Genomic DNA, 11,253 nt, shown 5'->3' with positions numbered 1-11,253 from the left:
GCGTAGCTGGTAGTGGTCGCGCTTAGCAAGTCAGAGGTCGTGCGTTCGAGCCCAGTGAGTGGCGAACAACGCTTTGTAGTGACGGAGCATGGCCACGTCCGTTGCATAGCATAGAGAATAAATGTGCGCGTGGTTTACATGTGCAGATTGTGGTTAAAGACTTTGCTCACAGATTTGCTTAAAGACGCGCACGTGTATAAAGTAGCCTATAGGTATATCGACTATATGTAGGCATATTTGTTATGTTGTTGTAACAGATGTTCTGTTTGAGCTGTTTGATAAGCCCTAGCCTGTTTTTTTCTGTTGTAATACATTTGTTCTCTGTTTGGGGGAGGGGGGGGGGCTCTCAAGGTTATTCTGCGGGGGGGGGGGGGGCTTATGTGTTTCCGTTACGGTACTGGTTTACACACAATGGTATTGGCGACAAACCTCGTGGGCTGTACAAACACAAAAAAAAAAATATATAGGCTTATAGGTCAGAAATTTGAACTTTGTCAGTGCTAAGTAGAACGATTTCAGTGTTTCCCACACATCAGCTAATTCGTGGCGGTGCCCATATGAATCAACACCGGCCGCCACATATTGCGTTTCGTCAAAAAATGTTTTTACATTTAGGTTAAAACACGCGGCGTATTTGTTCAGCTGCATTTCCTTTCCCTGCTCTCCCTCCGTCTCTCACTCACGAGACTTTCTCACATACACACAGTCACAACGTTAGCAACGACGCATACACCGTTCTAGTAAGACAGACAGCTACATCAGCGAGCCTTCAGCATTAGTGCCGTAGCTAAAGGTCTAGGAAAGTTGAGGCTACTTTTCGTTAGGCACCTACAAACATGTCTTAATCTAATGTTACCCTTCGTTCTTTTCGTGAGAAGTCTCAGGAGTCAAATAGCTTATTAATATGTGGGAAACACTTGATTTAGTGTTAGGGTGTGTGTCTGTGTTCATGTGTGTGAGAGAGATTGATGTATAGATTGCCAAGACGACAGGCTATATGGTAGGCCTTACATCACAAAACCCATGACATAAATCGTACTTTCTCCTCCAATTTAAGAAAGCTAGAAATATCACAACCCTTTAAATCATACAATATTGCATTTAACGTGGACCTGGCGTCGATCTAGCCTGGTCCTAACCAGACCCTCATACATTTCATTTGTACAGAGGGTCTGGGATCTCTCCATTGACAAACGTTAACTTCCTTAAAGGCGGGTCCTCTGTTGAAGTTTAAAACTATTGGATCCGCCCAGAGCCACTCTGATTTGCCATAACCAATCGCAAGCGTTCGCCTTTGCCAACTCCTTCACCACTACTGTAACGGAGCTAGCTGCCATAGCTGGAAAATCTAACTTTTCCCAAACCCCGTGGGGAGGAGGGCCACAACATCATGGCCACCAACAAAACTCAGCAAGGAATGTTCTTGCTCCGGCTTTAACCTATATTCGGCAGCGTTGCCACAACCGCAGAATAGTTTCGCTCGCATCTTTCTCCGCTGCCATTACTGAACTACTCAAACAAGTGCACAACATTAACGTCATCGTTCTCAGCCACTCCCTCTGTTCGCTGATTGGACCTACAAAACATTAGTTTCTGTAAACCGACATCAGAGCCGAGCTCCCAGACCTAGTACAGAAGCAAAATCTAAATTGAGCGGAAGTACGTAGGAGGGCAGAGCCAGGCTACCGTCGACCCCTTTTACGCTCAGACAGGTAGCCTAGATAATTTTCCAGACGTTGTTTTAAAGGGTAGCTGCAGAGAAAAACATTTTCAGATTGAAAAAACATTTATTTTCACATGGTGACAGATGTATCCGCAGTACCGTAACGGAAACATGAGGCCCCCCCGCAGATTAACCCCGAGAGCCCCCCCCCCCCCCCCTGTATTCCAACAGAAAAAAAACATAGGCTAGGGCCTATCAAACAGCTCAAACAGAACATATGTTACAACAACACAACAAATATGCCTACATATAGTCGATACACCGGTAGGCTACTTTCTACAGGTTTGCAGGTGAATAGGCTGTGCGCGTCTTTTAGCAAATCTGTGTGCAAAGTCTTTAGCCACGCTCTTTACATATAAACTGCGTGCATGTGTATTCTCTATGCTAAGGATGGCCAGACTTGACAGCTTCTCTTGAGATATGGAGCTTCTGAACTTTTTCAGAAGCTTTTTTTTTTTGGCCCCCCGTCCCTGCGAGCCGCGAGGGTAATCTCTACGGGCCTGTGTATCTGGCAATGCAACACCGTTCTAACACAACGTTTACATATTTGTATTTATTTTATTATTTTATCTGTAAAATGCACATCGTATAGCCATACCCTACTAGCCTAGATGTTAGGGCTAGGTTAGATTATAAAACACATTAGGAAGATATAATATGTCATAGCATTTGTTATAGGCTGTTGAGGCGCACGGAGGGGGGCAATAGCCTATTCAGTTATAGGCTACACATTTCATCTTTGTACAGCCGAATTTATTCATATCCCACATTCTTTTTTAAATTGTGACTGCATTCAGATATTATTGTGTTTTTTAATCTAACCTTTCAAGGGCGTCTGCTAAAACGACATGCCTTATTGAAATTAAACTGCAGCAGCCATATGTGAGAACACACACCACATATAGCAAATTATTCGATTAGGCCTATGGATTATAAATGTATCTTTACTTTATAATCTCATTTTATTTTAGCCCATGCTATAGCGAAATATTCAGCTCCTCCGAGATAACCTATAGGCGGTGACACACCCGCTCCTCGTGGCCCGCACAGCAGCCGCTGCGCCGGCCAGCAGAAGCAGCAGGCAGGTCAGGAGAACCACGTACAGCAGGATATCACAGGAACCCGTCACTGTGAAAGTAAAAACACATCACAAACGGGTCTTGAAACTGTCAGTTTGGTACGGCAAAACGAATGGTTTAAGCAGAAGGTGCTTACCCTTCTTGGTTGTTAGTATTTGTATACCGGATTGGATCATGGTTCCTGTGCTCTCCCGACGACACACACACATGGCGGCCTTTACTCCGTCTGCCAATGACGGGATGAGGATGGTTGATTGAGTGAACAAACCGTTTTCGTCAAACGATCTGATCATCTCGCTATCCACTGTCATGTTTTGTCCGTCAACCCCCATCCAGTATGGTTTGCTCCATCCCTGCCCGCCACCGATTACCTCGCAAAGAAACACGCGCACCGGTCCCGACTGTTGGAACACACGCATTACCGGGACGGCAAGTTGGTCTGAGATACACAGACAGAGAGGCAATAATTATTCATATATATATCTAACAACAACAACCATATAAATTCATTTTGAATGACAAAATCGATAATTAGCCTACATTTGTAGGCTACAAGTGTATGTGTTCACACTGGGCGTAAAACCATTTTATTTATTTTCCTTTCCCAACATAAACCTTTGTTGCAATCTTGTTGAAAACAGCTGCATCTCAACATCGAGCACCATTTTTGTGCACAATTATTTGACATGCTTACGGTTACCTGTCACGGCGATGTCCTGTATAGTTCCTGCCTCGAAGTTCAAGCCGTTAAGCCTCACTGCAAAGTATCGTCCCGAGTCCTCAGCGGTAATTTGGGTAACCGTCAACATGATATTGGAGCCGTCAACCGAGACAAAATAACGGTCGTGATTTGGATAAGCTTGCTGACTGAATAACTTTACCAATGTCACATTTCCGCTGAGATCCTGTTTGAACCAGGTAACTTGGGTTCTGATATCTGTTTCAAACCGGCTGATGAGGGTCATGTCCTCTTGATCTCCGAAATGGAGCGAGCTGGAAGTGAGCCACACATCAGCTGAGCCTGCAAAAATAAAGAAAATATCCCAAACATTTTCAACGTTTATCGTACGTTTCCCCTTTTAGTTATTTTATTTAGTTTAGTCATTTTTTTCTGGTGCCTAAGGTTAGCCTATATTAGGCCTATATCCCTGAACACATTCTGCAAATAGAATTAAACACTGTTGATCGCGTTCTTACACCTATATTAAATTATCCCCTCTATATATTTTTAATTAACTAATATTTTCTCACCAATTAGTAAAACGATGCACAAAAACAGTAGTAAATTCATGTTGGAAATGTGAGTTCTCAAGATTTGTCACCGACTACTCTAACTAGGCATGATGGAAAGCGTCACTTCCTAGCCTGTCACCTGTTCGTCCCTGCGCAACAGACCATTTAGGATGGAAATCTGAACAGTCAATTCAACTTTCAGACCAAATCTCAGCAGAAATATGTTTTATTACCCATGTGTTTTGGAGCGGCAAACAGGTTGCTTCGCCACAATTTGGTTAGTAGAAACGTTTCTTTATCTATTCTTGAGATTTTGTGATGTTTATTCCGACAAAGACTAAAGTCTATATTGTGTTATTTAGGCCGAGGCACTCTGAAGGAGCAGACTAGTTCGTTACTATTTGGTTATTTGGTTATTTGTTGACATTAATTAAAAGTTTAGTTTTAGTCGCTTAGGCTACTGAAAATTGTCGGTTAAAGTCACATTCATATATATATATATTTGCTTTGATTTAGTCAAGATTTAGTCCTTAGTATTCAGTTTTAATTTTAGTCTTATTGAAGGCAATGTGTTAGTCATCATTTTCCGCTGGTGAAGAAGAGGAATATTCGTTTGAAATCCCAGTCTACTAATGGTTTCGTTCGACTTTTTGAAGCTTCAGATTTATTAGTAGGCTAGGCTAGGCTCTGACCATTTTAACTTGTTCACATAGTAGCCAACTGAACAAGGGCATTTGCACTGACATGCCCCAAGGGAAATCATCATCCAATGAGAAATATGCATGGTTGCAGTGAATGTGTAGTACTTGCACTTGTAGATAAATGCATGTACATGATTGGTTAAAAAGGTAGACTAAACAACAGACGTTTCGAGGTGGTTACTGTGTTGTCTGCCCAGTGATGCCAAATCAGCAACTTTGTTGCTAGATTTAGCCGCCTTTTAGAATACCCTGACAACCTTTTTTCCAAAATGCACCCAGTAACAAATTTAGCTCCTTAAAAAAAAGAGGAACTGTTAGCAAATTTTGAAAAGTAACTCCAACGTTAAAATCCACCCATTTTCCCTGTAAATGACAAAAAGATTTTCACTGTCACAACACACGGTGTTGGTATATATATACATTTTAAGTATTTAATAAAAGGTCTTCACTATAGCGAAGCTGTGCTATAGGCCTAGGCCTACTAGTTTTTACTAGCTAGTAACTAACGCTAATTTATTGCCCATGCTTAATTTCTTGCTCATGCGATTTTTGTCACTCCTGTTTGTAAGGCTGGCTGCGACCAAGGGAATCAAAATCCAAAGAAGAGAATTTCTCAAAGTTAATGTCAAACGGACCTGGTAAGAACCATATCGACTTCTAACGGGACTGCCAGATTTTGAAATGCAGTTATTGATCAGAATACCTCTTAGCTGTAAAATTCATACAGCTACTGGATAATGAATCTGCGTCTGCAGCGATGACATCATGGACTACGTGCTGGTGCGCGTCCCGCCGCCGCAACCAGGCCTGCCGCGTCCGCGCTTCTCTCTGTACCTGTCCGCGCAGCTGCAGTATGGCACCGTTATCGTCTATCACCACCAGTGTGCCATGCTGCTGGGTAAGCAGTGACCAAACTAGGGGAAGAACAAGGGAGCAGTTAAGGGAGACAGAGAGAGAGACAGAGAGAGAGAGTCAGAGAGAGAGAGTCAGAGAGAGAGAGTCAGAGAGAGAGAGTCAGAGAGAGAGAGTCAGAGAGAGAGAGTCAGAGAGAGAGAGTCAGAGAGAGAGAGACAGAGACAGAGAGACAGAGACAGAGAGAGAGACAGAGTTGGAGCGGGTTATTGAGAAAGATGGTTCTTGACATTGAGTTTGATTGCTGCGTGTGTTCAGAGGAAATCCAGAGCACCGTTGCCCGGCTAACTAAGCCCAGGAGCTCCCAGAGGATCGACATGGAGGACCCTGGCAGGTACATGTACCTCCAGTATCATTAAGCACAAAGTCCCTGGAGCGATGGACCCCCCTAACCCTAACCCTAACCCCCCCCCCCCACTGCAGACAGTCCCTGGACCAGGATGCCCTGTTCTCAATGGAGGAGCATGAGTGGGCCAATGACCCTTTTTTTGGACAGATGCATTCTGGGATCTTGGTGCCCAGCCCCGGCACACTGGTGCAGGTAGTCGGCCAATAAAAACCAAGCACAGGGGTTTCAAAACGTAAATGTTGAAAGGCCTTTTGTTTGGTTTACATCTCTCTGTCTTTCCCCTCAGCTGGACCTGGAGGTGATGAGAAGGGTTTCTCCAGAGCACCCCCTGCTGTCCAGCCCAGGCACGCCACCTCTAGAAGGTGTGTGTGTGTGGGGGGGGGGGAGTTGGTTTCAAAGAGAAAAGAGAGAAGAGAGAGAATGTATCTATGCCTGTTTCTCCTCTGTGTAGTGATCAGTTGAATGTATCTATGCCTGTTTCTCCTCTGTGTAGTGATCAGTTGAATGTATCTATGCCTGTTTCTCCTCTGTGTAGTGATCAGTTGAATGTATCTATGCCTGTTTCTCCTCTGTGTAGTGATCAGTTGAATGTATCTATGCCTGTTTCTCCTCTGTGTAGTGATCAGTTGAATGTATCTATGCCTGTTTCTCCTCTGTGTAGTGATCAGTTGAATGTATCTATGCCTGTTTCTCCTCTGTGTAGTGATCAGTTGAATGTATCTATGCCTGTTTCTCCTCTGTGTAGTGATCAGTTGTCCTCCCTCGCTCTTTTCCAGGTTTGACAGCATCTTCAGGTTCTATCACCCTGCTAGAGAGAGAGCCCGCATCCCTCCCCTCATCGCAGGTATCTCTCTCTCTCTTTCTCTTTCTCTCCTCCCTTCCTCCTCCACACACTGTCCCTTCCTTCATTCTCTCCTCTCCCCTGCAGCAGTTTGAAGGGGCGGAGCTTGCTGAGGTCACAGATGCCGAGCTGGGCATGATTGAGCTGCTGATGGACCAATCAGATCATTTCCCAGAGTGTGAGTGACAGGTGTTTCCTCTGTTAAATTTTCCCTCAAGCTGGAGTCAGCTAGGTTACTCAGCCAGCATGTGTTTCAGGGGAGACAGAGAGAGAGGAGAGACCAGAGAGAGGGGGGACACCGGAGAGAGAGGAGAGACCGGAGAGAGAGGAGAGACCGGAGAGAGAGAAGAGACCGGAGAGAGAGGAGAGAGAGGAGAGAGAGGAGAGACCACAGAGAGAGGAGAGAGAGAAAAGACCGGAGAGAGAGGAGAGACCGGAGAGAGAGGAGAGACCGGAGAGAGAGGAGAGACCACAGAGAGAGGAGAGAGAGAAAAGACCGGAGAGAGAGGAGAGACCAGAGAGAGAGGAGAGACCAGAGAGAGAGAAGAGAAAGGAGAGACCAGAGAGAGAGGAGAGACTAGAGAGAGTGGAGAGACCAGAGAGACCGGAGAGTGGACAGGAAAGGCGGGAGGAGAGGGGAAAAGTGGCTCCCGTTGAGTAAGTGTACACCATCCCCTCTCACATCCACACACCATCCCCTCTCACATCAACACAATCCCCTCTCACATCCACACACCATCCCCTCTCACATCCACACACCATCCCCTCTCACATCCTTACACCATCCCCTCTCACATCCACACACCATCCCCTCTCACATCCATACACCATCCCCTCTCACATCCACACACCATCCCCTCTCACATCCACACACCATCCCCTCTCACATCCGCACACCATCCCCTCTCACATCCACACACCATACCCACTGACATCCATACACCATCCCCTCTCACATCCACACACCATCCCCTCTCACATCCATACACCATCCCCTCTCACATCCACACACCATCCCCTCTCACATCCACACACCATCCCCTCTCACATCCATACACCATCCCCTCTCACATCCACACACCATCCCCTCTCACATCCACACACCATCCCCTCTCACATCCATACACCATCCCCTCTCACATCCACACACCATCCCCTCTCACATCCACACACCATCCCCTCTCACATCCATACACCATCCCCTCTCACATCCACACACCATCCCCTCTCACATCCACACACCATCCCCTCTCACATCCACACACCATCCCCTCTCACATCCATACACCATCCCCTCTCACATCCACACACCATCCCCTCTCACATCCACACACCATCCCCTCTCACATCCACACACCATCCCTTCTCACATCCATACACCATCCCCTCTCACATCCACACACCATCCCCTCTCACATCCATACACCATCCCCTCTCACATCCACACACCATCCCCTCTCACATCCACACACCATCCCCTCTCACATCCACACACCATCCCCTCTCACATCCACACACCATACCCACTGACATCCATACACCATCCCCTCTCACATCCACACACCATCCCCTCTCACATCCATACACCATCCCCTCTCACATCCACACACCATCCCCTCTCACATCCACACACCATCCCCTCTCACATCCATACACCATCCCCTCTCACATCCACACACCATCCCCTCTCACATCCATACACCATCCCCTCTCACATCCATACACCATCCCCTCTCACATCCACACACCATACCCACTGACATCCATACACCATCCCCACTGACATCCATACACCATCCCCACTGACATCCACACACACCATACCCACGGCCTCTGTCTGCTGTCAGCCTGCAGACCCCTGCCCTTCCCATCGAGGACCCCTCAGCGTCAGGGCTGTCCACGGAGGTGCCTGCAGCTCTGTCCACGGAGGTGCCTGCAGCTCTGTCCAGGGAGAGGACCCCTCCACCTCGGTCCAGCGAGAGGACCCCTGCAGCGGCCCCCTGGGCCGAGCAGCCCTCCTGGACTGGAGAGGAGGAAAGACGTGGCTGCTGAGAGAGAGAGACCTGTATGTTTCACTCTGTCTCCTGTATGTTTCACTCTGTCTCCTGTATGTTTCATTCTGTCTGCTTCAAATCAACTGTTACTACAGTGCCGATTGACAAACTTTTGTATCTTCTCAGTCTCCCTCACCTGTCCCTCTCTCCTCCTCCTCCCTCCTCCTCTCTCCTCCTCCTCCCTCCTCCTCTCTCCTCCTCCTCCCTCCTCCTCTCTCCTCCTCCTCCCTCCTCCTCTGTCCTCCTCCTCTCTCCTCCTCTCTCATCCTCCTCTCTCCTCCTCCTCTCTCATCCTCCTCTCTCCTCCTCCTCCCTCATCCTCTCTCCTCCTCCTCCCTCCTCCTCTCTCCCCCTCCTGCTCCTCCCTCCTCCTCTCTCCTCCTCCTCTCTCCTCCTCCTCCCTCCTCCTCTCTCCTCCTCCTCTCTCCTCCTCCCTCATCCTCCTCTCTCCTCCTCCAGGAGCTCCTACCGTCAGGGAGGACTCAGACCAGGAGGAGGAGGGGGAGGAGACAGCTTCTCTTCATGGACGAACACACCCAGATCTCCCAGGATGTACTGAGACGACAGCTGGACAATCACCTCATACAGACACAGTCACCTGTGGGCACACACTCACACACACACACACAAACACAAACTCAAAATAACATACATAACACAAACAACAATTGAATGACCTGCCATCGTATTGTCCAGGTATTTGTCAGCCTTCCATCCCAGACGATCGTGTCACCTTATGGCCTTCTCAACAAGCCTTGTTCCAGTGAGTTCTGCCGTACATAACCTAACCCTAGTACAACCCTCACACAACATTGGAACAACATACCTGAACCTGAATGTCAGTTTCCAATGATAATCTCTCCAAACCCTTGTCTCTGACGTCTTAATGACCTTTGCACCTGTCTCCCAACAGCCCTCCCTCCAGACCTCCTGCTGCTATGGCAACAGGCGGCGATCATCAGTCCTCTGTTAGGCTCGGACCTGCTGGTGGGCGAGCGAGGAACAGACTCGGACTCGGAGAGAGAGAGGGAGAGGGTGGGAGACAGGGGCGAGGAAGATGGAGAGATAGAGGAGGAGAAGGAGATCAGCTCAAAGGAGGTGCCTGGACTGAAGAGGGCCGTGTGCATAGACTGTGGTTCACTTCTCCATAGGCCAAGGGTCTTACTCAGAGTCTGTGTGTGTGTGTGTGTATAGGTGCTTCGGGAGCTGGCAGAGTCTGGCCTATCCCAACCTGACTTATCAGGTAAGTCATAATTGCTCCGTCTGTCCGTCTGTCCGTCTGTCCGTCTGTCCGTCTGTCCGTCTGTCCGTCTGTCCGTCTGTCCGTCTGTCCGTCTGTCCGTCTGTCCGTCTGTCCGTCTGTCCGTCTGTCCGTCTGTCCGTCCGTCCGTCCGTCTGTCCGTCTGTCTCTCTGTATGTCCGTCTGTCTCTGTCCGTCTGTCCGTCTGTCCGTCTGTCTGACCGTCCGTCTGTCCGTCCGTCCGTCTGTCCGTCTGTCTCTCTGTCTCTCTGTCTGTCTGTCCGTCTATCCGTCTGTCCGTCTGTCTCTCTGTCTCTCCATCCCATACTGCCCTGTTGTCCCTCCAGCTCCGTCGCTGCTCACGATGGAGGTTTCAGACCGAGAGGGCTCCCACGACATCTCCCTGCTGGACCCCCCCGAGAGCCAAGGGTAGGTGTGTGTGACGTGTGTTTATATGGGTGGGTGTGTGCGTGCTATGTGTGTGTTAACTGTCTGTTTATATGGGTGTGTGTGTGTGTAGGTCGTCCGGGTCCGGAAGGTCGGTGTCCAGGCTGATGGACATCCCAGAAGAGGCCCAAGCCCCCCTGGGGAGGGAGGAGGCCCAGGTCCCCCTGGGGAGGGAGGAGGCCCAGGTCCCCCTGGGGAGGGAGGAGGCCCAGGCCCCCCTGGGGAGGGAGGAGGCCCAGGCCCCCCTGGGGAGGGAGGAGGCCCAGGCCCCCCTGGGGAGGGAGGAGCCCCAGGCCCTCCTGGGGAGGGAGGAGGTGGAGTGGCCCGAGGCCTCAGGGTAAGATCCTCACCGCACCACTGAGACCTCCCAGCCCAGCCCAGGGCTCTGGGCCCTGCCTGCTCACCCCTCTGGTCTTCCCCTCCAGGAGCAGGGCGGAGGCGGAGGCGGAGGTGGAGGTGGAGTCAGAGGAGGAGGACGTGGTGGTGCCCTTCCACTCTCTGCTGCCCCCGGAGGCCGGCCGCAGAGCTGTGTCTCACTCTTTCTTCTCTCTGCTGGGTGAGAACATCACACACAAGTGGATGAGTGTGGGAATAACATGTGTGTGTTGTTTTGTTTATCTGTTTAATGGCTGTGTGTGTGTGTGTGTGTGTGTGTGTGTGTGTCTGTGTTCCCT

General features: G+C 49.0%; 2 protein-coding genes across 4 annotated transcripts; one reads left to right on the top strand and one right to left on the bottom strand.

Moving 5' to 3' along the window:
• Positions 1 to 1,886: 1,886 nt before the first annotated feature.
• On the bottom strand, positions 1,887 to 5,513 carry LOC124482850. 3 transcript variants are annotated; one of them, XM_047043416.1, is made up of 5 exons: positions 4,054 to 4,143; positions 3,503 to 3,823; positions 3,174 to 3,203; positions 2,939 to 3,028; positions 1,887 to 2,851 (listed from the first exon to the last, which is right to left on the bottom strand). In XM_047043416.1, the coding sequence occupies exons 1-5, from the start codon at positions 4,091 to 4,093 to the stop codon at positions 2,715 to 2,717; spliced, it is 618 nt and encodes a 205-aa protein (XP_046899372.1). In that variant the 5' UTR covers positions 4,094 to 4,143; the 3' UTR covers positions 1,887 to 2,714. The 3 variants fall into 3 exon arrangements, with proteins under 3 accessions (XP_046899372.1, XP_046899371.1, XP_046899370.1); XM_047043415.1 differs by lacking the exon at positions 4,054 to 4,143 and adding an exon at positions 5,440 to 5,513 and having other exon boundaries at positions 2,939 to 3,241; XM_047043414.1 differs by having other exon boundaries at positions 2,939 to 3,241.
• LOC124482839 (meiotic recombination protein REC8 homolog) lies at positions 4,235 to 10,776 on the top strand (the record flags this gene model as incomplete). Its single annotated transcript, XM_047043413.1, has 15 exons — positions 4,235 to 4,312; positions 5,306 to 5,374; positions 5,492 to 5,634; positions 5,907 to 5,982; positions 6,072 to 6,189; positions 6,284 to 6,359; positions 6,774 to 6,841; positions 6,926 to 7,016; positions 8,686 to 8,903; positions 9,352 to 9,492; positions 9,589 to 9,655; positions 9,806 to 9,990; positions 10,087 to 10,135; positions 10,480 to 10,561; positions 10,653 to 10,776. Coding segments are annotated over exons 1-15 (1,563 nt in total), but the record flags the coding sequence as incomplete, so codon positions are not given.
• Between the last annotated feature and the right edge of the window lie 477 nt (positions 10,777 to 11,253).

Source organism: Hypomesus transpacificus, chromosome 2 (genome assembly GCF_021917145.1).
Source record: "Hypomesus transpacificus isolate Combined female chromosome 2, fHypTra1, whole genome shotgun sequence".
NCBI lineage: Eukaryota > Metazoa > Chordata > Actinopteri > Osmeriformes > Osmeridae > Hypomesus > Hypomesus transpacificus.
Note: the sequence above shows the minus strand (reverse complement) of the source record. Positions and strands in the feature narration are given on the sequence as shown.